The following is a 25,990-nucleotide window of genomic DNA, read 5'->3' on the forward strand; positions in this document are numbered from 1 at the left end:
GATCAAATGGTTAAAGAGATAAATAAATAATGTATTTATTCAAGTTATACTTTATTATGGTGGCATTACGTCTCAACTATCACAGCCTTAATCACAGCATATAAATACGAGTAAGTAAGTTTTCCTTCACTTACCCGACGTCCCGCTTCATTATTATGTAAATTCATCAGTCCTTCATCAGTTTCCTTATCTTCTTTGGCATCAACAAAATCGCGACTGAACATTTCTCCATATCTTATATCCTGAAAGCAAATGTTTCCTTATTTAATACATTTCATAAATCTGCCAGTTGTGTTTAATTCTCGTTTAATAAGGAGATAAAGTCTTCTTCGTTTGTTAGAAGAAGACAATCATTATTATGTGGGATAATTATTATTAATCATGAAAATTCTTGTATCTCCAATAACTAAATTTTCATTTTAACTAGATCTCTATAGACCGGGAGATACTGACACAAAATTTCGAGTCATTTGTAACAGGATGGCGGTTCTACAGGGGTCTTAGTACGCAATGACAAAAAGAAAAATGATGGTGTGAACGCTGGTACCGGTGGGTTAGTCGCGTGGGCGTTAGTCGAACTCGTCGGAAAAATAGCGAAAGTCAAAAGATTTGTAACACAAAAATTTTAGAATTTACCGATAGCCCATAAAAAAGAAGTAGGCGGTAGTGTCATGCCATACTTTTCCGGTATGACTTACAGCCCGCCATACCGACGCGAATGTGTTGATTTAAAAAAAACAATTATTCAACCATTTGTACCAAGCTAACTTTTGCACAGGTAACCATCGTCGTGCAGCCATTTACGAAAATCGCCATGCCATACTTTTCGGACGATTCCAAATGGTCGCCATACCGCCGAAAATCTGCAAATTTTTTTTATTTCGCCTATCTTTTTGTACCAGTATTGCATTTGGCTTTTTGGAGAGTATTTGATAAAAAGTGACCATTATTATATTTGCCATACTTCTAGTAGGGGGAAAAAGTGCTGTCATACTTGAAAAATAAATTTATTATTAATTTATATAAGTGAAGATTTCCAACACCTAGATCTTTGAAATTTTGTATTTATATTCGTTGATCCTCAAACTTACAGGAAAAATAAGTGCCATACAAATCGTTTGACTTTCGCTATTTTCCGACGAGTTCGACTAACGCCCACGCGACTAAGCCGCCGGTACCAGCGTTCACACCATCATTTTTCTTTTTGTCATTGCGTACTAAGAACCCTGTAGAACCGCCATCCTGTTACAAATGACTCGAAATTTTGTGTCAGTATCTCCCGGTCTACTAGGCTTGCACTATTTAATATTCGAATGGTGAAGCATATCATTTTTTAACGCGAAGTTGCAAGAATATTTTACATCAGCTGTGTTTATAATGACAGTATTTTCTTTATTTTCAGTATTAATAGTATACACAAACGTATGGCTGAATTTTGTATAATTTCATGGGTTATGTGTTTACACCATTCTTCGGATGAAGTATTAAAAAAAGGTTCCAACCAAAATAAAACATAATGTTTAAATCACAACTTAAAGGCCTTCTTCCAATCAATTACCTCAGAACACCCTCCCCACTGCCAATGCCGTGGAGTCCGCTTCCTCACTCTCGCATCACACGAACACTCATTAAGTTCGCCCCGACTGCACGCTCTGGCCACTGAGTGGGCCAGCGCAGCTGACGACAGCGCGTGGACGAACGCTGCTTCACGAGATTCTGAAAGAGACATAACATAAATTTTAGGATATTATTTTAATGGGATGGATAATGGACTGATCCCATAAGGGACGCGCGTGTCCCAGCAGTGAGAATATATTATGGGCTGTGATGATGATTTTAATAATTACACGCTCTGGTCACTGAGTGGGTAGACCGATAATGATAGAGCGAGGACGAAAGCGGCTTCGTGAGATTCTGATATAAAGAGTGTACCAGTTTTAGGTAATCAAGATATGGCCACTGACTGAGACGCGCAGCTGATGATGTGCGTGCCGCGTGGACGAACGCTACTTCGCAAAATTCTAGAAGAGATCAATGATATTATAGGCATATAGAAACTAGAAAGTTAATTATCAGAAATAGTTAAAACTATGTATTCAGTATTAACAACTATCAATTTAATATGACTATGATATTATAAATTATTTGTATGATTAGCGCGTATTCAGAATTCAGATAGACATAGGAGGGACTTGTGTTTACAACGAATCATGGATGCGTCATATACCTACCATTCCTTGTAAATTTACATCATAAAATTATTATAAATAAACATTCTATTCGATTTTATATACAATATTTGATCGATTTTCACGGAATCAATTCCAGTATTCTCGTTCTATTTAGATTATCGATATAATTGAAATTCGTTAAGCCAAACACAAACTTGAAAAGCTGATAACAATTATGCACTTCCCATGTTCTATATTTCGAAAAAATCAGTTCATTGACCATCACCAATTCTAAGAACCAATGTGATTGACCTGCGCAAGGGCTCGTTAAGTTTGAGGCTCCAGTAGTGCCCGGCATCATGGAAGGTCAAGTTATATTGGACCGATGATCGCAGGGTTTGTTTAACAAACGGACGGGTTCCATCAACGCGTACGCACGTGATCTCGGTAATAGACAATTGAAAATAAACAAATGCCATGAAGAAGTAATTCCTTGAAAGTCTTGAAGTGATGTAATGTGTGGGTGATCCACTTTTATACAAGACGTTGTGGTTCTTAGCTATTTTCGTTTCAGTCGAACACTTATTTAGAGCTGGTTGGAGGATAATAAAATTCACTCTTCCATAGTAGAAGTGATTTTTCCTTATTTACTCAATAAGTAAATAAAAGGATAATATAAACAAAGATATTTTAGAAAATAATACAAATCATGAAAAAGCTACAATTTTAAGCTTCTATTGTATATCGTTTTTTTGTTTTTGTTTCATTTGTACATGTAATATTTCTAATAATTATTTGGCAAATTACAAATAGAATTATTTATGCATAGGTATACCGTATATCGGTATATTTGTAGATAGATCATTTTACGCGGGCAGTTACAGAAATGATAATTAGTAATGAATATGACATTAACTGCTCTCTTTATACTTACTTATAATTATGTATTTATAAAGCAAATTTTAAAAAATTGCTAATAAACATTATTTTTAGCAAAACATCTCCACCCCTACATAAAATAACATCAAAATGCCCAACACTCCCTAAAAATCCCTTTAAAATAATTCCTTAAAGTGAATATATTCGTATTACCAGTAAGTATTCCTAAGCAGTAAGCATCTGTATTTACCAGAGTATCCGCTTAACCACCTGTATGTACTAATTGACGTTACAAAGGAAACGAATAGTTCAAACGATATACCGCCCTTTGATCCTAAAAGGGCTGTTTATTTGATATTTTCTAATTCTGGCTGATTTAGTATCGTATGATACAAAGTAAGAGCGTAGGTAAACTAAAATTGCCAACAATTTATTAACGAAATAGTTAGCATATTATTATGTGTAGTTACAAATTTAGGATTAATAATTAAAGATGTGATTGATATTATTATTGTATTTAAACCAATGGAAAAATATGATTGTTATTGCAATTTACCGTAATTCGTGGTTTTTTTTATTATTGTTTAGTCTATGGTTTACCGTTTACACTTCGCGTTGTGACAACAGCGTCATAATAATTATTGCCAATCATTTTTTATCTGTGATCAATTTCATTCGCGCGCTTTTTCCTCTCTGACTCCATAATTTAGTAGTTAGTACAATTTCACTACTTCTTCATAAATAATTTTATGTTATGTCTAGTTTATCTTTCAGTTAAAATGATAATGTATAAAAATATACCCTATTAATCCTTCCTACTAATATTATAAATGTGTTTGTTTGTTACTTTTTCACGCAAATACTACTGAACCGATTACAATGAAATTTAGCACCCAAATAGAGGGTAACTTGGATTAACACATAGGATAGATTTTATCCCGGAAATCCCATGGGAACGGGAACCATGCGGGTTTTTCTTTGAAAACGCGGGCGAATATACGTACATATTAATAATTATACTTACTAAATTTCAGCACTCCGCCGAATATATCAGTGGAGTTTTCAACAGTACTGCAGTTCCACCGACTATTCCTGAATTGGTGCTGACATTCCTCCACCGCTTGCATCGCTCCTGTTTGTAAAACCTGAAATATATAGTTGCTTATTTATAGAAGTTGGTATATTAGAAGGTGAAAGAAGGTTATTAAGGTTGTATATTAAGATGTTTAAGAAATTGTAGTTATCAAATAGTACCTAAGGATGGAACTTTGTATTGTGGCGTTACCACTTTTATTATCTATATTTTATTGTCTGTGGCGTTCCGAAACGGAACGCACTTGACCAGATTTCAAATAGATTCGACTGTTAATTTAATAAATAAATAAATAAATATTATAGGACATTATTACACAAATCGACCTAGTCCCACAGTAAGCTCAATTAAGGCTTGTGTTGTGGGTACTAGGCGACGATAAATATAATATTTAATAAATATTATATTTATCTAATATAGATATATAGATAATAACACCCAGACCCAAGAACAAATACTTAATTGAGTTCATCACACAAATATTTGCCCTGACCGGGGATCGAACCCGGGACCGTCGGCTCAGTAGGCAGTTACTTTACCACTGCGCCAACCGCGGCGTCAAATTTTCTCTAGTTATTACGCAGTTAATACGTAGCTAAGACCAAGACACAAATTCATTGTCTCCTGTTAACCTGTATAGACTGAACTCATTGTGGTGAAACATTGTATAGTATTAACATAATATTGTACCTAATAGTGAAAGATTGAAAGAAAGAAAGAAAGATCATTTATTTGGCTCCAAATAATAACAAACACAATTGACACAGAATACAATAATAATTAAAATTAATTAATTGATTAAAAGTTTAATCTACGACTTTCATTTTACATGGGTAACAAAACCCCATAGTATCATGAAATTTATCTTTTCCAAGCAGGCGAAGCTGCGGGCAACAGCAAGTTGTATTATAAAAAACATAAAGCAATTGTAATTTCTCTTCAATGTTAAAAATTTCTGAATTTCTTAACATAACTTTTATTTATTTCAAAAAGTATCTAGGAACTTCATCCTACAAAATTCTCATCCGACAATAGCTTACAAATAATAAACATAAAAATATCCAATTAATACAAATTAATTATAACAATAAAATAATTATTATTTTACGACCGTCCTGTATTCATAGGCAATTATAGAACTATTTAAAGCACCCATAATCCTAAATTTATGTGAGTTTAGAGATCAAAGCGCAGGCGCAACGGATGTACACATAAAACGTATACCGTATCACCTGGCTATATTGAAATTTGCATGAATATCAACGCAATATTAACCGAATAATTATTATATTTATTTGTATAAGTTACACTATAGAAAGCTACCATTTGTTTCATGGAATGTTTGTTAGGCAGCATTTATGTAATATCCTGCCCAAAACTACAATATGTGTAAGAATTCTACCCAAAAATAAAATCTCCGTATTCTAGCTAGAATCCTACTTAGGTATCCTATCGTACTAATACCTATCATAAACGCAAAAGTTTGTAAGAATATATCGATGTTTGTTTGTAACTCTTTCTCGCGAAAATCACTGAACCGATTTTGATGATACTTGGCAGTGATATAGCTTACATACTAGAATACGTAAGATATAAAAATATGTACTTGCTTTTGCCCGCGGCTAGTCCGCGGGTAAACAGGAGTGAAGCTGCAGGATCAATAAATCTGATAATAACGTCAATATCATCATATTCTTGTTATGTTATTTATCATACTTCTAATAATAAAGTAGTGTAAAACTCCAAGAAATATGAATCCTCTTCATGCAATAATTATTGTAGGATTCTAATAAGAAATATAGGTATGCTAAGTGCGAACTCTGTAAGTGCTTAATCGTCGTTGCAAAATGCCCATCATCATTACATAATTGACTTCATATTATAAAGCTGAAGAGTTTGTTTGTTTGTTTGAACGCGCTAATCTCAGGAGGTACTGGTCTGATTTGAAAAAATCTTTCCGTGTTAGATACGAGGACGGCTATAAACTATACATCAAACTAAAACTCAAACATTCATTTATTCAATTAGACCATTCAAGAAGCTCTTTTGAATCGTCATTGCATATTTTTAAAATTTACCATCGTTACATATTATTACACGCTTTATATTAGCTTCGCCTGTATGTTTGTAACCGACTTCTTTGGGCGCGATTTTGACCCACTTTCGTTCAAACTTTGTAGATTTATTAAGGACCGATGACAATACACTAATTTGATAAAATAAATAATAGTTAAAAAAAATAAAAAATACGCGTTTTATAGAAAACCGAACTAAAAGCGTGTTTTTTTAGTTTTTTTTAACTATTATTATTTTTAAATATCATCACGCTAAGACCAACAGGAGCGGAGCACTGCTGGTAAAACCGCGGGGCACAGCTAGTGATAGATATTCGTATATAATTGAAATAATTAACATACAAATAATTACATTGCAATTGGCATTACTTAGGTAATGTTTGGTATTTTAATCAATACGGATTTTAAGATACTCTTTCTTAAAATTGGATATAATTAGAACATACTAATAAACTATATTGTCTATTTTGCTATTCATTATATTCATAGTAATAAAATTAATGTTAATTAATATTTTGTAATTAAATGTAAAATCTACTTCCACACATTCATATATTATGAAATATGAATGCATTTAATAAACTTAAAGTTTCTCTTATATTAAAATAAATTGCATATAAAAATCCCATAACCATTCCAACCATACCAACTAATACGCAATAATAATAAATAATATAATATATGTTTATTATTATAAGCAATTATTAAGTCATAAAAATTTTCATACAATCATTTTATTAATTAACAGTCATCTTAACCATTATAGATATAAATAAGCATTATAACTTAAAGGTTTATTTCAGTAAAACTTTATAAAGCAAGAATTAAACAGAAGCTAAACAAGCTTGCCGACAGAAATTATCATTTAAATCTCTATACAATTACTCAATGAACGTTGATAGGGTTGCCACAACATGTATTATTTGTTGAATATTATGTTCTATCTATTTAATATTTATGTTATAATGGCAAATGAATGTTATGTCTTTAATTATCCCTGTCTTTTCGACCAAATATAGTTTTTACGTGTGTTTACCAATTGAATAATTTCTATTGTAGGTACCTAATTATTTACAAATACAGTAAAAATAATGGTTATTTTAATCAAAAGTTAAATATTATTAATGAAAAACTATAATAATCATCAAAGTTAACCCAGCAATTTTAAGATGCTTTTTTACTTTATTATATTATACCTATTATTTCTTTCATTTTTTCTGTGTCTTTACCCAATATCAATATGATTATTAACTATCTGCCAGCCCTAGCATTGTGAAGTTAATGAGAAATCGAAGTCAAATGGTTGCTCAATTCAAGTATACTCTATCCAATTTGCAATTCCCAACACTCGAACGTAAAATATCTATTTAATGGGGACATTCAGTTTAATTGTTTAATAAATGAGACTTTTTCAATCGAAACTTCCAATAAAACTTTTTGCGTGGAACAATTTTATATTCGAACATGATTATGAAAACATGTTACAAAATTTATATGTAAACCTTCATAGTTATTAGTTATTACATACTAGCTGTGCCCCGCGGTTTTACCCGCAGTGCTCCGGCCTCCGCCCCTGTTGATCTTGTCGTGATGATATAATCTTCCTTCCTCGATAAATGAGCTATCTAACACCGAAAGAAGTTTTCAAATCAAAACAGTAGTTCCTGAGATTAGCGCGTTCAAACAAACAAACAAACTCCTCAGCTTTATAATATTAAACAATTAAATATAGATAAATTATGTGACATGTGTCCTATTTAAGAATAATTGTTTATTTGGAACATTATTTGTTTAATATCTTACTAGTTTCTCTCGTTTATTTTTATCCTATCTTCTCATTATTCTAATCCATACCCAAACCTACATTGCTCCTTCAAAAACTAACCTACCTTCAACTCTAGTCTATACAAATTCTAAATACTAAGTATAGACAAACCTAATTAGAATAAAAGTCATTGACCTCTATGATATTCATATACGCACTAAACCTGTCCTGTGTTCCCAAAGGCTATTCTGTACTACGAATATAATAAGTGTAACTTAGTAACTCTATCGTGCAAAACCAAACGTCGGAAAATATTAAAATTGCAGTTCAGTATTTTATAGTACCTATTATTAGAAATTCCATGGAAAAACTCTAATTAGAAATTTCCTGATGCATAAAATGAACTTAGACGATATGCCCTTTATCAATATTAGTTGTTTGTACTGTTTGTACTACTACCTAGAGCATAACATGTAGATTGTAGATATTGGTCGTCTTCTTTTGCTTATTATTTAGATCCGAAGCAATAGTTCAAAATAGTTTAAGAGTCAGTTATTAATTTAATACATTCATTCGTTTCCCTTATTTCATTTTACCGCTTCAATCTCAACAAAGTTTGAGTTTAATCCTTTCATTAATATAATAATAAATATGTAATAATGTATTATCTATAATCTAATATAATAATGTATTATATCTATAATTAGGTAACCAAATCCCACCTGAACCATTTTATCTGACAGCATACATAACTGCTTCTGCCTTTCGACCAAGTACTCTAATCTATGACAGCTCTCCTTATGCAGTGTTGTGAATGTCTCCAATGATGTGCTATTGTTCGAAGCAGGTCGGATCGGAGCAGCCAAGTTCCTGAAAGGAAAACGGAATATTAAAGTACTGAGAGCTTGATAACGACAAGCTATGATAGGGAAATAATTCTGAGATTTGTATTTGCAATTAGAGAGAGATTTGAAATTATAATGCAATATGTGTGACTCATTATGATTGCACCAAGATAGGATGCTACCGTTAGTATACTATAGTTTATGTAATAATTAGGTTGTATAAGTGTGTTGTTTATATAGACGTTTAATGTAAAAAAAAAAAACTTTTGCAAAAGGTAATTGCTTAATGCTTGTTATGCATAATGAGTAGTAAGATGAATAAATATAAAATTTAAATAATATACATAGATATTCATTTTCTTATTACATTTCTAAGAACTGTAAATATTAGTCCAAAGCAAATTCCATAGTGAGATCCAATGTAAACAGATTAATTGCATTAGCAAATACATCAACGTTTATTGTTGAAATGTATCTCCGCATGAATGAATGCCAACATTAAAACGCGGCGTCTCGCAAACACTGAAGACGGGATTGTTAGAGGAATAAACATAGCTAATTTGCTTGCTTTACATTTCCTAGCTCAAGAACCGACAACGAGTTTCGAACAATAAATAACAATGTTAAACATCGTCCTGACAATTGAAGGGAGCTTAGCGAGAGCACCCTCGTAAACAATGCATGTAACCTAAGGTAATTAGTCTCGAGACGTCCGTTCTTCAGGAGCTCTCACACTCGAATGAGAAACGCCACTCGAAGAAACAAAACTCGCTATTACCTACCCTCAGCTTTTGTTCTTTGAAATTCTCTATTCAAACCGGCCAATGGGAACGGGCGCGGCACAGTACGTTGATTGGCCGACGACCTCCCTTAAGTGCCAGTTGAAATAAAAAGTGCTCGGGTAAATGAGAAGTGGCATCCCGTTTCCTCTTGTTTATGTCGTATGTTCTTGTCCTACTCGGGTTTTCGTTTTAATTGCAAACATGAGAGGATGTGTACAGGGTTGCGAGACCTTGAGTGGCGCACGTGCAAGCCGTGATACGGGGAAGCACATTCAAGTGTTCTAAATGGGGGGAAGGATTCCTTGTGTTATGTCATCCATGATGTCAAATGGGGCTTACAATTATCGCTGTACTCCGTCGGGATATAGGTCATTTTGAATAAATACAAAATCGCATATTTCTATGGAGGAAATATAACTTTTTTTTTAATTTAGAAGAAACCGAGTGGCTTTTAATGTCGAGAAGGGCTCTTCTACAGAACAAGCTAATCTAGGCTCTCTTGTGGCTGGAAAATAAAAATATTTTTTCTATATTTTTAACAATGTCGTAGTTTAGAATGTTACTTCAAGTTTTCTGAATTCGTTTTTAGAAAAAGTTAATTATGACTTATTTGCTGGAGTAGAGATGGCCTACTTTTAATTAAGCTCTTAAAAACTACAAATTCAGGTTACCATGCATTTTAATATTACTTAAGACGAGCTTTTTTCTTTTAACTTATCTGTTACCTAATTATTATATTTTATACTTTCCGACACAATCTTATGACTTAAATTATTATTTTGTTCTACAAATAAAAACATATTTTGTTAACACATAAATTACCTCCATATGAGTCTCACTAACGACCACAGAAATCATACGCGGGCGCGCGAAACCGCCATTATATAATTTAGTTTTGACAGATGTCAAATTGTTGCATGCTCGAAAGCTATTGAACTGGCAACATTGAAGAATTGTTTGTATAGCTTTATGCGTGGTTTATAGTGCTAAAATAATTATAGTAAGAGTTTGTATTGATATTAGCATTATTTTACACACATTAGGTACATAATACATCGTTAAATTTCTCGGACGGTTTTGTTTTAACTCAATAGAACTGTGTTATGGTAATTGGTTATTTACTTTTTTGTTGTTTCGTTTATTAATATAATATCTTTATTATGAAATATTATATTGAAATCTGGTAACCACTGAGTGTGAGTGTGAATTTGGAAAGTCTATCATAAAATAAATACTTACTTGAATCACCAGCATTGAATTATATCCAATATTCAAGTATCATAACAATATACTGGCAGTATTTAAATGCGTAGCTTCTTACAAATCCACTGCAATTTAAGTTCCAAAGAGTACTAGATATACCTGCATTCAGATGCATTTCGCTAATCTTGGAAAGTCCAATCTAGAATATAGCATACATTCATCACATAGGATTAGTGACATATCACACTAGCGGATTGCGAGCGGTTTCAAAGCGGAGCGGGTGCGCAACGAATACGTTGCGGTTGCGCAGCGAATTCGTTGCGGACGCGTGGCAGATGCGCAACGTTTACGTCGCAGTCATGTACACTCATTAACAAAATGGAATCCGTGCTGGTTGTTACTTATAACTTGTGATAGTATAATAATTATGAGATCATTATTTTTTACGAGTTTCATAACATGTTAATGTTTAGGGTATTGTTTTATCTATTAAATCTTGGTCGAAATGCAATCAGATAACTTAATTGCTCATTAAGAAAGTTCATTAGTGAAATAAATGTTAAAGCTCCTTAACTAAAACAGGGCTATCTTATTATTAGATAAATAGCAGTGAATAGAAAATTTTATCAAGCAACCAGCAACTCACTATCACTTTGCTCATAATTAGGTTCACAAAATCTCTTTATAACATACGTTGCTATGGGAGAGATTATACTGGTCAGTCGTTACATACTTTTGGAATGTATGGTACATTCTAAAAGTCCTAGTAATTCAATTTTATAGCACCTTTTTTTAACAACTCCAGTTGTTATTACATCTTTAGTTAACTGTTAAGTAAGTGCATTTCCACAGTACGGTTAAAAAATTGAGTGCTACAGAAACGATGGAAATATTGAATGGAAGTTAGGCAAGGCGGAAGGGCTGGCTTTTGTGCGAGAGTATACAAAATGACGCGTCCGCAACGAATTCGCTGCGCAACCGCGGCGTGTTCGTTGCGCGCCCGCAACGTATTCGTTGCGCACCCGCTCCGCTTTGAAACCGCTCGCAATCCGCTAGTGTGATATGGCACTTAGTGAACGTTAAAATATTATTTCGCTTCCCGTTAACTAATATAATATGTGCATCCAGTCTAACGAGTATTTAAGGTGTGGCGATAAGTCATAGCTTATAGAGTTAATATTGACATGACCGTGTGAATGGGTTAAAGTAATATACGAGTTTGGCGCTTTATGGGAGGAAATTGGTTTTAAATACTTGGGTTGTTATAACTATATTTTACTATTTGGAAGTAAATGATGGTGATTTTAGTCAATACATAAGACGGTTTAATCGGTTCTGTTGAATAATAATAGTTTAGTGAGGGTAGTTTTAAAAAAAAATTCTTTCATAAATGATCAAAGTCAAAACTATGTCGATTAAAATATTTTCTAAAGCTCTACAGAAAATGCTCTCCTAAAGATTAACATTCCGTGATGTCTTAATAGCACATAACAGAATTTAATAATACTGAAGCACTTTTTCATTATAGTTCTAAAGCTTATAGTAGTCTTCTTTCACATTTGTCTTTTTTCCATCTAATTTTTAGAAAATCCAAATTTCTCATTACCAACTAACTCTGTTTACCCAAATTTTGTTCCAATTAGCATACCACCGTTTATAGCTTACTAGCGACCCGCCCCGGCTTCGCACGGGTGCAATGCTGATACTAAATACACTACAGAAAAACTGTGAACGTTGTAATATATAAAAACATAGCGGCCCGCTCCGACTTCGTATAGATAGCCTGGCGGCCGGCCGGTGCCCGGTACCGCCGCAAACGCTACGTCCCGCAATTTTTAAATCTGTAATATCTTCGAAAATATTCACTTAAATCATACGGTGTAAAGGGCCATATAGATCTATATTAAACGAACAATGTATTCAAGGTATTTAATTGGTTAAGGATTAATGCTGTATTGGTTAAAATCGCATCGAAAATTAGCCATTATTTTTCGTAAAAAGTAAATGACAAAAAAATGTTATTGTGGGTTATCCATAAGAGATAGACATATACCATCGCGGACTTTTCTATAGACCTTTTCAATGTGTATAATACTTAGTACATTATTTTGATAAAACTCGTAGGGTTCAGCCTGCGTTTGCAATGTAAGCGGAAAAAATGTAATTTTTTACGACATCACTTTAGAAACCTCAAAAATAACAGTACTTCCCCACTATTTAATGGATGTTATTATACATATAAACCTTCCTCTTGAATCACTCTATCTATTAAAAAAAACCGCATCAAAATCCGTTGCGTAGTTTCAAAGATTTAAGCGTACAAAGGGACATAGGGACATAAGGACATAGGGACAGGGAAATCGACTTTGTTTTATACTATGTAGTGACTTGGCACCGGAGTGTGAAAATATGTCGCAATAGATTTTCAATCTTAGGACAAAGAAATACAGTTATAAATTCAATAATGCACAGGTGTTATTAAAAGCGGCCTGGGAATAAGGATAGTTACACAATTATTTATTTCTCTATTTGGTATTTCTGTTTTCTACTTCTTAAATTAATCTGCTGATATAAGTACCTAAAATTTAAAGTTCAATTTGTTTTTTGGCCAATAAATGTCTATAGCTTTAAAAATTTAATCAAAAGATGAAAGAAAACTGAATAAAACTCCAACCTGAATAAAACTAAAATATATTTAAAATAAAATATTTTGACGTGAGTCATTAAGAAACCCGCACTCTGTCCAATAAACTCTTTGGATATATTCAAAAAGCCCTTATTACTGATCCGAAAATAAAAATTCCAGAAGAAAACTACTTTATAATACAATTACTATTTACAAACCCGTAAAATTCGATACTAACTGAAAAGTAAACCAATATTCTTTCAAAACAACTTCCAAGAATCTAAAATTTACAAATGCCAACGCAACATTGAGTATCAAAATGCCTTCCTTACTTAATTCCAGGAAAACATCACTACTATTGCAACTCGATAGAAACTCGAAAGCGTGTCGAATTAATTTCACATATCGTTAATTATTGCGCACAAAGCATTTCACAACTCGGTAATCATATTATTGTCAACGGATTACCTTTTTTGTACGAACCACCCATATAACAATTGTACGTATTGAATAACAGGTAAGATTGCGAATTTAAAATGAGACACACCATCGATAAATACAGTTTAAAAGAAAATGAAAGAAATATCGAAGTACAATGTACAATCCTGAACCAGCAACAATAGAAAATTACAATTGGATAAAAAGATACATGTTATAGATAACTTTCTGTCAATATTTATCAGCACAGCGAATTTGTTCTTATTATATTTGTACCTATCTATTTTCGACACAAATTGCAATCAAAGTTTTCTATTCTTTGTGATTTTGTGACAACGAAATAAATATAATTAATGTTTGTAAGTAATATGTAGTTATTATATTTCGTTATCAAGATGTTTCCTTTTTCATTCATACCTACCTAGAAAAAACACGTAAAAGTAGTAGAAACAATCTCCTCGTGTTTCTCCTACATAATTATTATATACATATAATAATAACGTCATATTTTGTACTGTTCGAAAACTCATAGTAAGCAGGTGTGAACAGTGTGACTAAATGTTCAATAGGGCGGTCCTCAATGGACGAAGACGCGGGCTTTTATGATGTTTCCATGCGTGAAATCACCTTACCTGAATTATAGAACTAGCTTTTATAACTCACGTAGTTTTAAAATACAATTTTTAAAGGATTCAAACGAAGTAATAGATAAGAATGAGACTGTTGTGTTTTGTATTCTTTGGTTAAGTAAAATATTACGAGTTTCACTTAACTAGTTTCATTCAAACATTATTTTAAACTACATATTTTAACGAATCAATCAAGTAACGAGCAAAATAATTCCAATCTCCAAGAAAACATTTCATAATGCATATTCAATCAAACATTATTGTTTACATTCCTAATAACATAATATAGCAAAAAAATTTCTACGAAATATTTTCAATAATTTTAACCTGCATTTACGCTGCATTTTTTCGACGAAAACAAACTTAAATTCCGTTCAATGCGAACTACACCCTTACTAGCTTAACATAAAGTTTAATATTCAAATGAAGTTCTCTTTCGTCACCGGAGGTAACATCAACTGCCTTCCTGTTGTGATAGAAATATTTAGGCTAATTACCTTTACACTCCAGCTGATTTGGATAAAGTGAAGTAGCAAGTCCCCAAGTGTACATTTTTACTGATTTTATGTACACATTTTTGAAATTTTAGGCCATAAACATATGGGTCAGTGTGTACTTTAGGGTAATTTTATGTTAATGTGACGCTTGCTATGAGGATAATATACCTACATAGTTTTTTTCATAACGATAACAGATTCGTATTTGTCAGTGTAAAAATTGTCGTGATAGGGATGAAATAATGAGTTTGTGGAAACTTTTCTATGTACTTAATAAGCATAATTTTAAATTGTTGTATAATATTCGTAATTTCAAACACAAAAATTTATTCATTCAACTAGACTTCCTTTAGAGCGCTTTTAAATTATCAAAATAGGTACATGTACATCATTCAATATTTACCACGATTGTTTTATTGGATTTACCCCGTCATTCAAAACAACCTCATTGCACTTTAAAGAATAATATCCGAAAATTAATAAAATGCAAAAAAAACATCGAGATATATGTACACTAGAGAGGTTATTCCAAACAAAAACATTGCGCGCGGCCGATGTGGTGGGGTACGTGTGGAACGAGCGAGGCGTGGCTTCAAGTTCAAAGATTAAGCAATGCGTGCAGATGCGACACATTGTGCAATCTGTTTACTCGGTACTATCTGGTGGTACTGATACTAGGGAATTAATAAAAAGAGGATTTTATATTAAACTATGTATTTTAATTTCCTTTAAATAATATCAATTTAGTAAGCTTTTGTCGTTTTGTGTAGTAATCAATAGTTTTATCAGTTTTTGCTTCATGATGTAATCGAATTTTGGAGTATTGGTTTATAATAGCCCTAATTAAATGCATACGATGATTCAATGTTGATGGCGTTTACGTATAAGAAACTCACATTTTGAAAAATCTCACGTGAGATTCGAGGATGGGGGAGGGGGTTGAATAAAATCTCACGACATCTCACCAGGGGGGGAGGGAGGGGCAGAAAATTAAAAAAAAACACCTCACGTAATTTATGGACGCCCCCTTACTCGATCACAATTTTTGTAACGAATGTGAAAGACGAAACAATAAATACGCAAAGCGGCTTTTACTATAAACGGAACTAAATTTAAAAATATACTTTATTTATTGAGTTATAAGGTTGCTTCCATTCTGTTTATTTACATTCTCAAAAACATCAATCGCCGCAGAGGCGGCTTGCGATAAAGGCGGCTTGTGTCAAAGGCCTCGGCGATATCATTTAAGAACATAATATTATGTACTTTAGGCAAACTTGTAATAAGATCTATTTTACTTTCTTATTAGTCCATTTGACAAGGATATTGGGTAAGATACCTATTGGAATAATTTTATTATTATGTATGTACTTATTAAATCCGCGAATAAAAAAAATTTTTAGTCGCGAATATAGAAATTGGGTCGCATTTTTTTAATCCGCGAATAGTGAAAACGCGAATAAAGGAAGCGCGATTAAGGAACTTTAATTGTATTAGTTTCTGTTAATGTTGTGTTTATTTGTAATTGTTGTGCATAATAATTTATAAATCCTATTGGAACAACTGTTGATGAACCTTTTTTTAATAAATAAAAATAGGTAAATAAATAAATAAATATTACTTAATATAACCTACCGTTTTACTTTGCGTAGTCGGGTAAAAGTATAAATATTTAGGTACTACACCACGGTAATCTTTCCTAGTATAGATACATATATTGTATATTCATAGTTAAAAAATCCAGTTACATTTTTTTAACAGACTCATCGATAGTGTCACGTCTGTGCTGTTAGTCTATGAAAAATGGCGCGAAACGCAGAACGCGTGGTGATTTTTCGCAAAATGATAACAATATTAGTAAAATGCATGACTTACTCATAATAAGGAAACTTACTGGTGAAAAGTCACTCCTCAGGCTTTGTTTGTATTATAGGAACTGTTAAAACAATATCTTAGCACACACGAAGGCATTTTGAACAGAGCAATAACACGTCGTGTTGACGCGGCACAGTCCGGCACAGACTAAAGAGACTTGTGATTCTTGCCTCTAGCTCGTGTTAAAGAGAGTGTAGTAGCGATCGCCTCTCTAGTACGTAGTACATACTATCTCGATGAAAAAAACGATATTTTCAGTCATTTTAAATAAATAAACATAACCACGTGGTATTGGTTAGTCATACAATGACTCATGGCGCCCCCTGTCCCTAGGTGATTGGTATGTAATTGTGATGGTAATGATGGGGTTTAGCTACCCTTTCATAGCAATGTTTATTGCTATCGATACGTAAAACAGATTTGGTTAATTTATGAAGTTAAAACTGTAATTTAGAATCAAATGCTTCAGGCAGTACTTTTTAGTTTTTACATGCAATAATTGAACTAAGACCAACACTGAAATGAAATGAAATGAAATAAATTTATTTGCCCGTTTTATGTTTTACAATAATTAATGTACGACAGTAGATCTAAGGCTTAGATTCTAAGCAACTAAGAACTATATATTTTTAATTATTTTAAATAAGGTATTTTCAATATTCTTCCATAGAATTATTGCTATCGCATACCATTCCTATCATTTACAAAATGTATGTACATATTTTAAATATGAAGTCGATTAAAAAGGTAGGTAGGTATAAATATTTGAGAACAAAATAAAAACTTTATTAAAACGTCACCTAAAAACGTGATAGATAGTAGATGCGAAATGTCCGCACATGAAATCTAATCTATTTCACAAAAAAAAATAGCACCCTCATACGTACAGGTTACCTTTAGGACTTATTACGAACCTACATGTATATTTTTCCATTCATAAACACCGTTTATCTTATTCTAAGCCCACAAAAATTGCAATTTAAGTCATCCCTTTATGAGTTTTCAAATTTTATCAATAAAGTGTTTATTACCAAGGTTATTACCATGATAGCGGTTTTATTGGATTCTCAGCCTGCTTTATGAACATTAGATATAAAACGTCACATAAAGATCCTTTATATAGTCGATTAAAGCTTTTTGAGATGCAAGTTATCAAAATAATGAATTTTAGTTGATCTATTGACGGTACGAACGGTAAATTGAAACGTTATTCGTTAATTTTGCGTAAGTTAGATATTTTTAGGAATAAAAACATGATATTAATTCAATAGGTACCTATACCTTCTAAGATACTAATATAGAATTGTCATGTCATATTTTAGCAACGTAAACTGAAAACGGCTTGACTGATTGTTATGATTTTTTAGGTATGTATTACTATGTCAAAAAAACAGTTTTTTTTTTATAAAAGAGTGGGCAAACAGGCTTGTCTCCGCCTGATGTTAAGCAAGTCCACCGCCCATTTTCATCTACAGGGGTTTCTGCAGATGCGTTGCCGACTTTTTAAGGTGGAGGTACACTCTCTTCTTGAAGTCTTAATAGGGTGCTGATAAAATATCTAAATATCAAATCAATATATTTTCCCTATATCCTAAATCTTCAAAGGTTTGGTAAAGCATATCAAAGTACATAATTTATATTAACAATTTCTCAAGCAAACAATTTATTGTCGATACACGTCAGTTTCACAAATCACGAACAAACTGACCTTTAGCACACAATATATATTTTGTAGCTATAAAGGTTATGGTTTGCAGTTATAAATCTATCAATTGACACATTTCAGGAAAATCTTATTGTACTTAAAATTATATTTAATACGAAAGTGTGAATTGTAGGTATAGGTAGATGTTTGTAAAATTAATCGAACTGAAATGAAATTTGATGAAGAAAAAAATTATAATTTCTTAAGGGCTTTTTATCCGGATGTCACACAAGGCAAAATCGGGGGCTGAAATTAGTCTTAAATATAATTTTGTTTTCCCAATAAAAAAAAATATCTACATACATATCATTTTTAAGTTTTATTCAGGTTTTAAGATGATGAACTCTACGTTCATTAAGGGACGAAAATTTTTGAAAAATAAATTCAAAATTTTGATTAAATTGTTACTTGGTAGTTTCTTGTAGAGTTCGTTACAAACTTCTTTAAACATAGTATATAAGTATCTATTACTAATTAGAATCTCAAAAACGTCCTTAAATTTTGAGTAAGTATCAGTTTACACTTATTATGACCGCTAGTTTTAAGTTCACACAAAATAAATACCATAAATCAAATATGAACAATTATAAATCCATCAATTAGACACACACTATATTACCGAACTCACAAATCATTTCGTTATAAATATGGCGTCATTCACCAAAATATCTAATTATCTAGTGTCTGTTGTTCATTGTAATTGAATAAATCACTCCAAGCTCATACGAACCTATAATTGTATTCAAATTGATATTTACGACTTTCAACGCGAAAATTACTAGTTTCTTTTCATCTGTTAATAAATTCTGAGGGCTGGTACTTAATGCGTAATTAAAAATTGTATTATTTTTGAATCAGTATGTGAAACCTTTATTTTATTTTCATTTGTAATTTTCAATTCCCCATTGTCATATTAAAACTATTTTTTTAATAATTTACTTAAATTTATTTGCTTACTTACCTTTTTTGTTAATTAAAGTAAGTATTCCTAATTCCAGATTACAAGTACATAATTGCTATTTAAAAATATACGACAAAACTTATCATTGCATTTTATGAACGAAGAGACGTTGCGAATTTGTAAACATTTGCACCTATATACGTAGTAACGTACAAAATTGCTTCAATAAAAAAGGAAAAATATTCAAAACCAAACAAAGCAGATACCAATTACTAAACATTAATTAATACAACAGAAGAGCGGTTGAAATGTAAACACAATGCACGAACTTTTTCTCAGCTGTCAAATTATGATGGATCGTTCTTATACAGGATCCGATTTCAAAATTTCTTTGATGTCCATTCAATGCGATTGTATTTCTGATTAAATAGTTCAATTCCTTTGACGAATAGTTTGCTCGTTGAAATGTTTGTTTAGTGGAGTTACGTCGCTTTGTAAAATTAAAATCTATACTTAATATTATAAAGCTGAAGAGTTTGTTTGTTTGTTTAATCACAGGTACCACTGGTTCGATTTTAAAAATTATTTTGGTGTTAGCCTATTTTTCAACGAAGGCTACATCACGTTAAGACAAACAGGAGCGGAGAAATGCGGGTAAAACCGCGGGGCACACTAGTGGATAGATGTAGGTTACATTTATAAAGTCAGTAAAATTGTAACTGTTTCTTTAATAACCACTTAAGCTTTTGTTATTTACTTGTTTTATTGTTATCATAACGTTTTATTGTTATAATAAGAAAAGGAAAAGAATTTACTTATACATACATATAAATAAATAAAATAATCTCCATAAAATAATTAATAATGACAAACAGAGGAAATCTACCTATACATGTGAATAAAATTAATAATCTATGATAGAATTAGAAGTTAGGTACTACTATAGGTACCTATAAGAAAATATGGAAACTGTTTATAAATTCTATTACACTTTAACGACAACGGGTAAACCTCTATAAACATAATGTTATAACTTTTACAACAAAATTAAAGCACTCAGCTTTAAGACTATCGTAAACATCATAATGGCTTATTACTTGTGCTACCACAAAGTTAACCATTTCGTATAGAATAATCCATGCAAAGAATGGATTTATGATAAGCCTAACAACTTCAATCCGCCGCTTCCTTAGTAAAAAAGATGACGTGTGAGCGTAGAAACGTAGAATCCTGGGTTCGATTCCCGGTGGAGACGCAGATAAAAAACATCGGTCTGGCAGGACACAGAAGGCTGATCACCTACTTTACAAGAATATCGATCAGTTAAACAGATGTATGCATAATGCATCTGACCCTTACACTACTAGGGGACACGGGACTTCACTTTTTAACAACTAAGCAGTAGGTAATACATATTTTGTAAAAAATGTAAGTTTAATTACAAATAATAACTTACGAGTAGCTATGTGAACTGCTGAAATAAAGCTCCTCGTTATTACTTATTGTAATCAAAACCCAAAGAATATTTACAAAATCACATGACAACAAATAAATATGAAACCAAAAAATATAAAGCAAAGTAAAAACGTTTTAATAAATGAAAGGCGATATTTAACACCCGCCTCACAACCCTTCATACCCTACAATTGCATTCAACAAAACTCATTTGTAAATATTCTTACCTACTACAAAAACATTCGATTGAGATGCAACTTAATGACACTATCTCCTTGGTGCAGTGGTTAATGGATAAAACTGTAGAGACCCGGATTCGATTCCGGATGAAAACCAGTAATTTTGTCTCCATCTGGCTAGGTAGCCAAGAACAGTTTTACAGATGAAATGTGTATACCCCACACCCCATTATGGGAAACAGTACTTCATTCAATCTTTTTAATACTGAGAAGTATATATTACAAAAGAATGGACACTCAATTACCTTCCTGTCACATAAGAAATACACATACGTATTAATCCTTCCAACCAACCCATACATTTAGTCCGAACGAAACCATAATTAAATAAAAAATCATAAGCACTTTATAATTACGAGTTGTTACCGTAATAAATGACGATAAATTAACCTTTACAGGGCGCTATTTAGCCATTTTCTTTCATCGCAAAAAGCGGATTACTTTCATAGAAGTTTCGCGTCTTGCTTAATCTCAATAAAAGCTGTAATCGTATCCACCATAATTATGGATAGTGCATCTACACGACAGAGGATCGTAAAACGTGATATCAAGAGGGAAGATTCCAATTTATTTTTTTTACCCCACCGTACGTTGCAGGGCTATGCAGTAAAGTTAAAATCGTAAAGTTACGACGTCTGGCCCGGATGGCCGCTACTATTTGTCGCTCGATTGCTATTTGCTGCGTGAGATTGCTTCGAGAAAATTATGAGATAAAGGATATTTCTTTTTGAACAAGGTTTGAAAAGACTAGCGTGTATTCGTGAGAGGTTATTTAATATTTTCATCCAAGCACGCTTCTAGTGTTCATTATGTTCATTAGGGACTTTAAAATTTCTACCGGTAATAATGGTATGTTTTCATTTATTTATGTCATAATGTAAATATTGTGTAATACATTATTTATTGCTTACTTCTATTAGGTATATCTCTATCAATTTATTTATTATTTATTATTATTTTTGAAGTCATTTATCGCAACAAATCGTAATAGGTGTGGTCCAAATATTTGGAATCACAATGATTATCTGTTTGTATACCACGACTTTACAAAAAGGTTAAAAACTTTATAAATCCTATGATTAATTATTATAAAGCATTTCGCATCCGGCATCCGAATCAAAGCGCATAGTAAGGGTCGTCCTACAATAATTTACTAAGGATAATAAAGGTTCATTTTTCACTAGTTCAAATTGGACACGGTGTGGTTGGTTTTTTGTTGCATTTTTCTAGTTGAGGGGATCACAAATTACACCTTCTATCGTGAAGATGAAATAGCATTAGATCCCTGTAACGGGGCTTAGAAATGTTTTCTAAAGGAAATGAGATGCGTGCGTTTGTGTCATTATAACTGTGTCAGTGTATCCCTAGCCTTAGAAAAGTTCTAAACAATTTTTTCTTTTGTTTAGAAAAATCTCATTAGGACGTTAGGCTGTGTTTACATGAAATCGGGTCAAAGTTTATCGAATTTGAAAATCAAAATTTTCATTCAGTTTATAATTCACTTGCAACTTTGTCGATTAATAGTATAACTATTAACAACTATAATAGTGAAAATATGGTTATGACTTAATTCTACTATTTAATGGTTACAAATAATTTCATAACCCATAGCCAGTTATTACCGCCGTAATTCAGTTATCGCATAAAATCATAACTGTCACGCGTAAGTATAAGATTATTTACAACAATTCAATTTAAAATTAATGGTTTCACAAATAGGTAATGTATTTTAGCATTAATCTGAGGTCAGGCTTGCTGTGAGAAATTTTCATATAGGTAATATTATTAATAGCGTGTTCCTTTCACCTCTATTGAGTTGATGCAAATTACGGAAAGGAAAACAGATTGTTTATAAATTCCTTTATTGGGAATAGGGGTAATCCATACTAATATTATAAATGCGAAAGTAACTCTGTCTGTCTGTCTGTTACTCAATCACGCCTAAACTACAGAACCAATTTGCATGAAATTTGGTATGGAGATATTTTGATACCCGAGAAAGGACATAGGCCACTTTTTATTGCGAAATATGTACCACGGGCGAAGCCGGGGCGGACCGCTAGTATGAAATATGTGTTTATGTATACTTTATGACATTATTACGAATACCTTTAGATAGAGTTGTAGATAATTTGTTTATTTATTACGTTTTTTGCACCATTTAAAAGGTAGATAATTCTATTGATATGGTATACTATAAATGTTAGGTCCCATTCAATACATTTCAATTGAGATAAATAAGAAGTGTTTCTTGGAATTCCATAATTTATTATCAACAATATTTTTAATAAATAAATGAATAGATATTATTTTTTGGGGCACAGGCTTTTTACGGGCTAATTTCAATGATTCTTCTTTTAAACTAACTTTTACCAGATAGTTAAGTGCGAAAATCTAAAGTAATTAAAATTTTAATATATCAAATATCAACCAAATACCACCATGATTGACACCATGTGGCCAAAATATGAGTCCCATAAAGTCAATCATAAAAATTTCGCCATAACGTCGAGCAATCTTATTTAAGATGTCGTTTTAAGACTTGATTCATTCCCCCAGATGGTACTCGTAAAACAACCCCAGTACATGGCTATCAATGCTTTATTATGGGGGGAAAAGTTAAACTGTATTGTGTGTGGACTTCATAGAAGTTAGTTTAGGATTGTTGTGCCAAATGTGAAATCTATGTTTGATAATGGTATAGTTCTGTTATGTTCTTATTATTTTTTTGAAGTGAAACTTCTTTAGGTGCGTTGAGAGTAAATTTTCAGGTCGCGCCCGCGCCATGGCAATGCCGTCATGTGATGGGTAAGCGACGATTTTTGTATCTTTGAAACATACAGAGAAATGTAAAATAAAACTTAATTTATTTCGTAAAGTTTGATTACTTCACGAAATATGTTTAAGTAGTTTTTTTTTGCAAGAACTGCAAGAATGCAACACATGGCATTATCTTTGAAAAAAAAAATAATAACTCATTCAATGAACTATATAATAATACTTAATATGTAAGTATAATTACTTCATTATAAAAAACTACATTCAAAAGGGCGTGAAAGTAATGAACATGATATTCGAAGGTAAGTAATTTATTTTTTTGATAACACGTTATTACGTATAATGGGATGAAATTCATATCTTAAACATTGCTATAGCAAACTTTTTCCCGCCAATTATTTTAAATTGATCAATCCAAGCTTACACGAAATAAATATCTACTTATAATATAAATATAACCAACGTGCATTATATGAATAATATGAGTCGAATATACCTTACAAAATATAAGAATGATGTTTTATAATAATTTTTGTAACTTATTTTAAAGAAAATTTGTAAAATTGTTTAAAAACGTACTTAATGATTACTTAACAGAAAAATAATAGATGTAGCTTAGTAATTTCCAAAATAAACTAACTACAACAATCAAAGATGACTATAATTATAAAACATCACTTACTTCTCCCTAAGAGCAATACTTACTACGATTTCATCAAGTACACTACACTATAACACGTCTCAAACAACAAATAACATCTCTAATAAAATTACCACGGTAAAAATGACTTAAAACCTCCAAATACGTACAAAAAATAATTAAAACCTCCACTTACAAGTACCCACATAGCTTTTAAATATTTCCTCAACGCGGCTGTCAAACCACTGGAGCAAACGAAACGTGCAGACACGCCGACCTTTTAGTGTAATCCGCATAAACGTCCGACTGATGTTTTACTTGCCGATATTTACTTAATGTAGTCTGCATTATTTATTATGGAGCACAGATGCAAAATAAACTGAATAACATTTTAATAGTCAAACCACAGTCTATAATATAGGTAAAACCATAGATTACTAAATACTTAAATAGTTACTAAGTACGTGTAAAAAGATATCACTCGCATACAGAATTCGTTGAAAGTTAAGGTTTCCTAGATACCTCCTAATATTATAAACGCCAAAGTCAATACAGATCGTTGTTTGTTAGGTACTCTTTCACGCAAATATTCTGGGCAATGAAATATGGTAGGTATGTGAAGACGGAGGCTTTTTATCCTGAAAATCACACAGGAACGGGAACTATTGCGGGTTTTCTTTGAAAACGCGGGCGAAGACGCGGGCGAACCGCGGAAATCTAGTTAAATTATGAAATTAAATAAAAAAACAATGTTTAAACATATCGATATTCTTCAAATGTTTAATATGGCTCAATTATTTCAAATATACCAACACAGAATATATTACCTGAATCCTTAAAAATAAATGATTTGACTTGTTCTATTTGACTATTACTACTTTGACTATTAGTCATGGTTTCTTGTTGTATTTATCTTTATTTTTTTTTTTGTATTATTGAACACAAATTTATCTATAGTCTACATAAAACTATAACATTAGTTGTCTCATCGATCAATACATTTATCAACAAATTGGGGTTCTATTTATTGATGAATTATAGATTCGAAACCTGTTTTATCCAATTAGAAGATTTTAAAAGCTTGTTCTTAAGACTGATTAGTATTTATATTTTATTGATTTTATTTCTATGATTTATGTCTTATCGATAATAAAATTGAAGTTTGTAATTATTGAAAGTTGCTTTTATGGACATTTTTTGTGTGTCTTCTAATGACGCATTAATTTTCTATTTATAAACTAGCGGTCCGCCCCGGCTTCGCCCGTGGTACATGTTTACGTTTTCTCTACATAAGAACCATCCTCGTACTTCAAGGAATATAATAAAAAAAGAATTATCGAAATCGGTTCAGCCGTTCTCGAGTTATGCGCTTACCAACACATTTTGCGATTCAT

General features: G+C 32.0%; 1 protein-coding gene across 1 annotated transcript in view; it reads right to left on the minus strand.

The window, feature by feature from the left end:
• LOC149478380 (protein Wnt-4-like) overlaps window positions 1-25,990 on the minus strand; it is a 59,232-nt gene that overhangs the window by 2,437 nt on the left and 30,805 nt on the right. Inside the window, exons 2-5 of the mRNA XM_089709545.1 lie at window positions 8,706-8,853; window positions 4,075-4,195; window positions 1,559-1,716; window positions 135-242 (exon numbers count right to left, since the gene is read on the minus strand). Coding sequence (XP_089565671.1) covers window positions 135-242; window positions 1,559-1,716; window positions 4,075-4,195; window positions 8,706-8,853 — 535 coding nt within the window. The remainder of the gene's footprint in view (window positions 1-134; window positions 243-1,558; window positions 1,717-4,074; window positions 4,196-8,705; window positions 8,854-25,990) is intronic.

The sequence above is a fragment of the Colias philodice genome, chromosome 22, assembly GCF_061535455.1.
Source record: "Colias philodice isolate Cphi_HAF_F1 chromosome 22, ilColPhil1 Martin Lab GWU primary, whole genome shotgun sequence".
Lineage (NCBI taxonomy): Eukaryota > Metazoa > Arthropoda > Insecta > Lepidoptera > Pieridae > Colias > Colias philodice.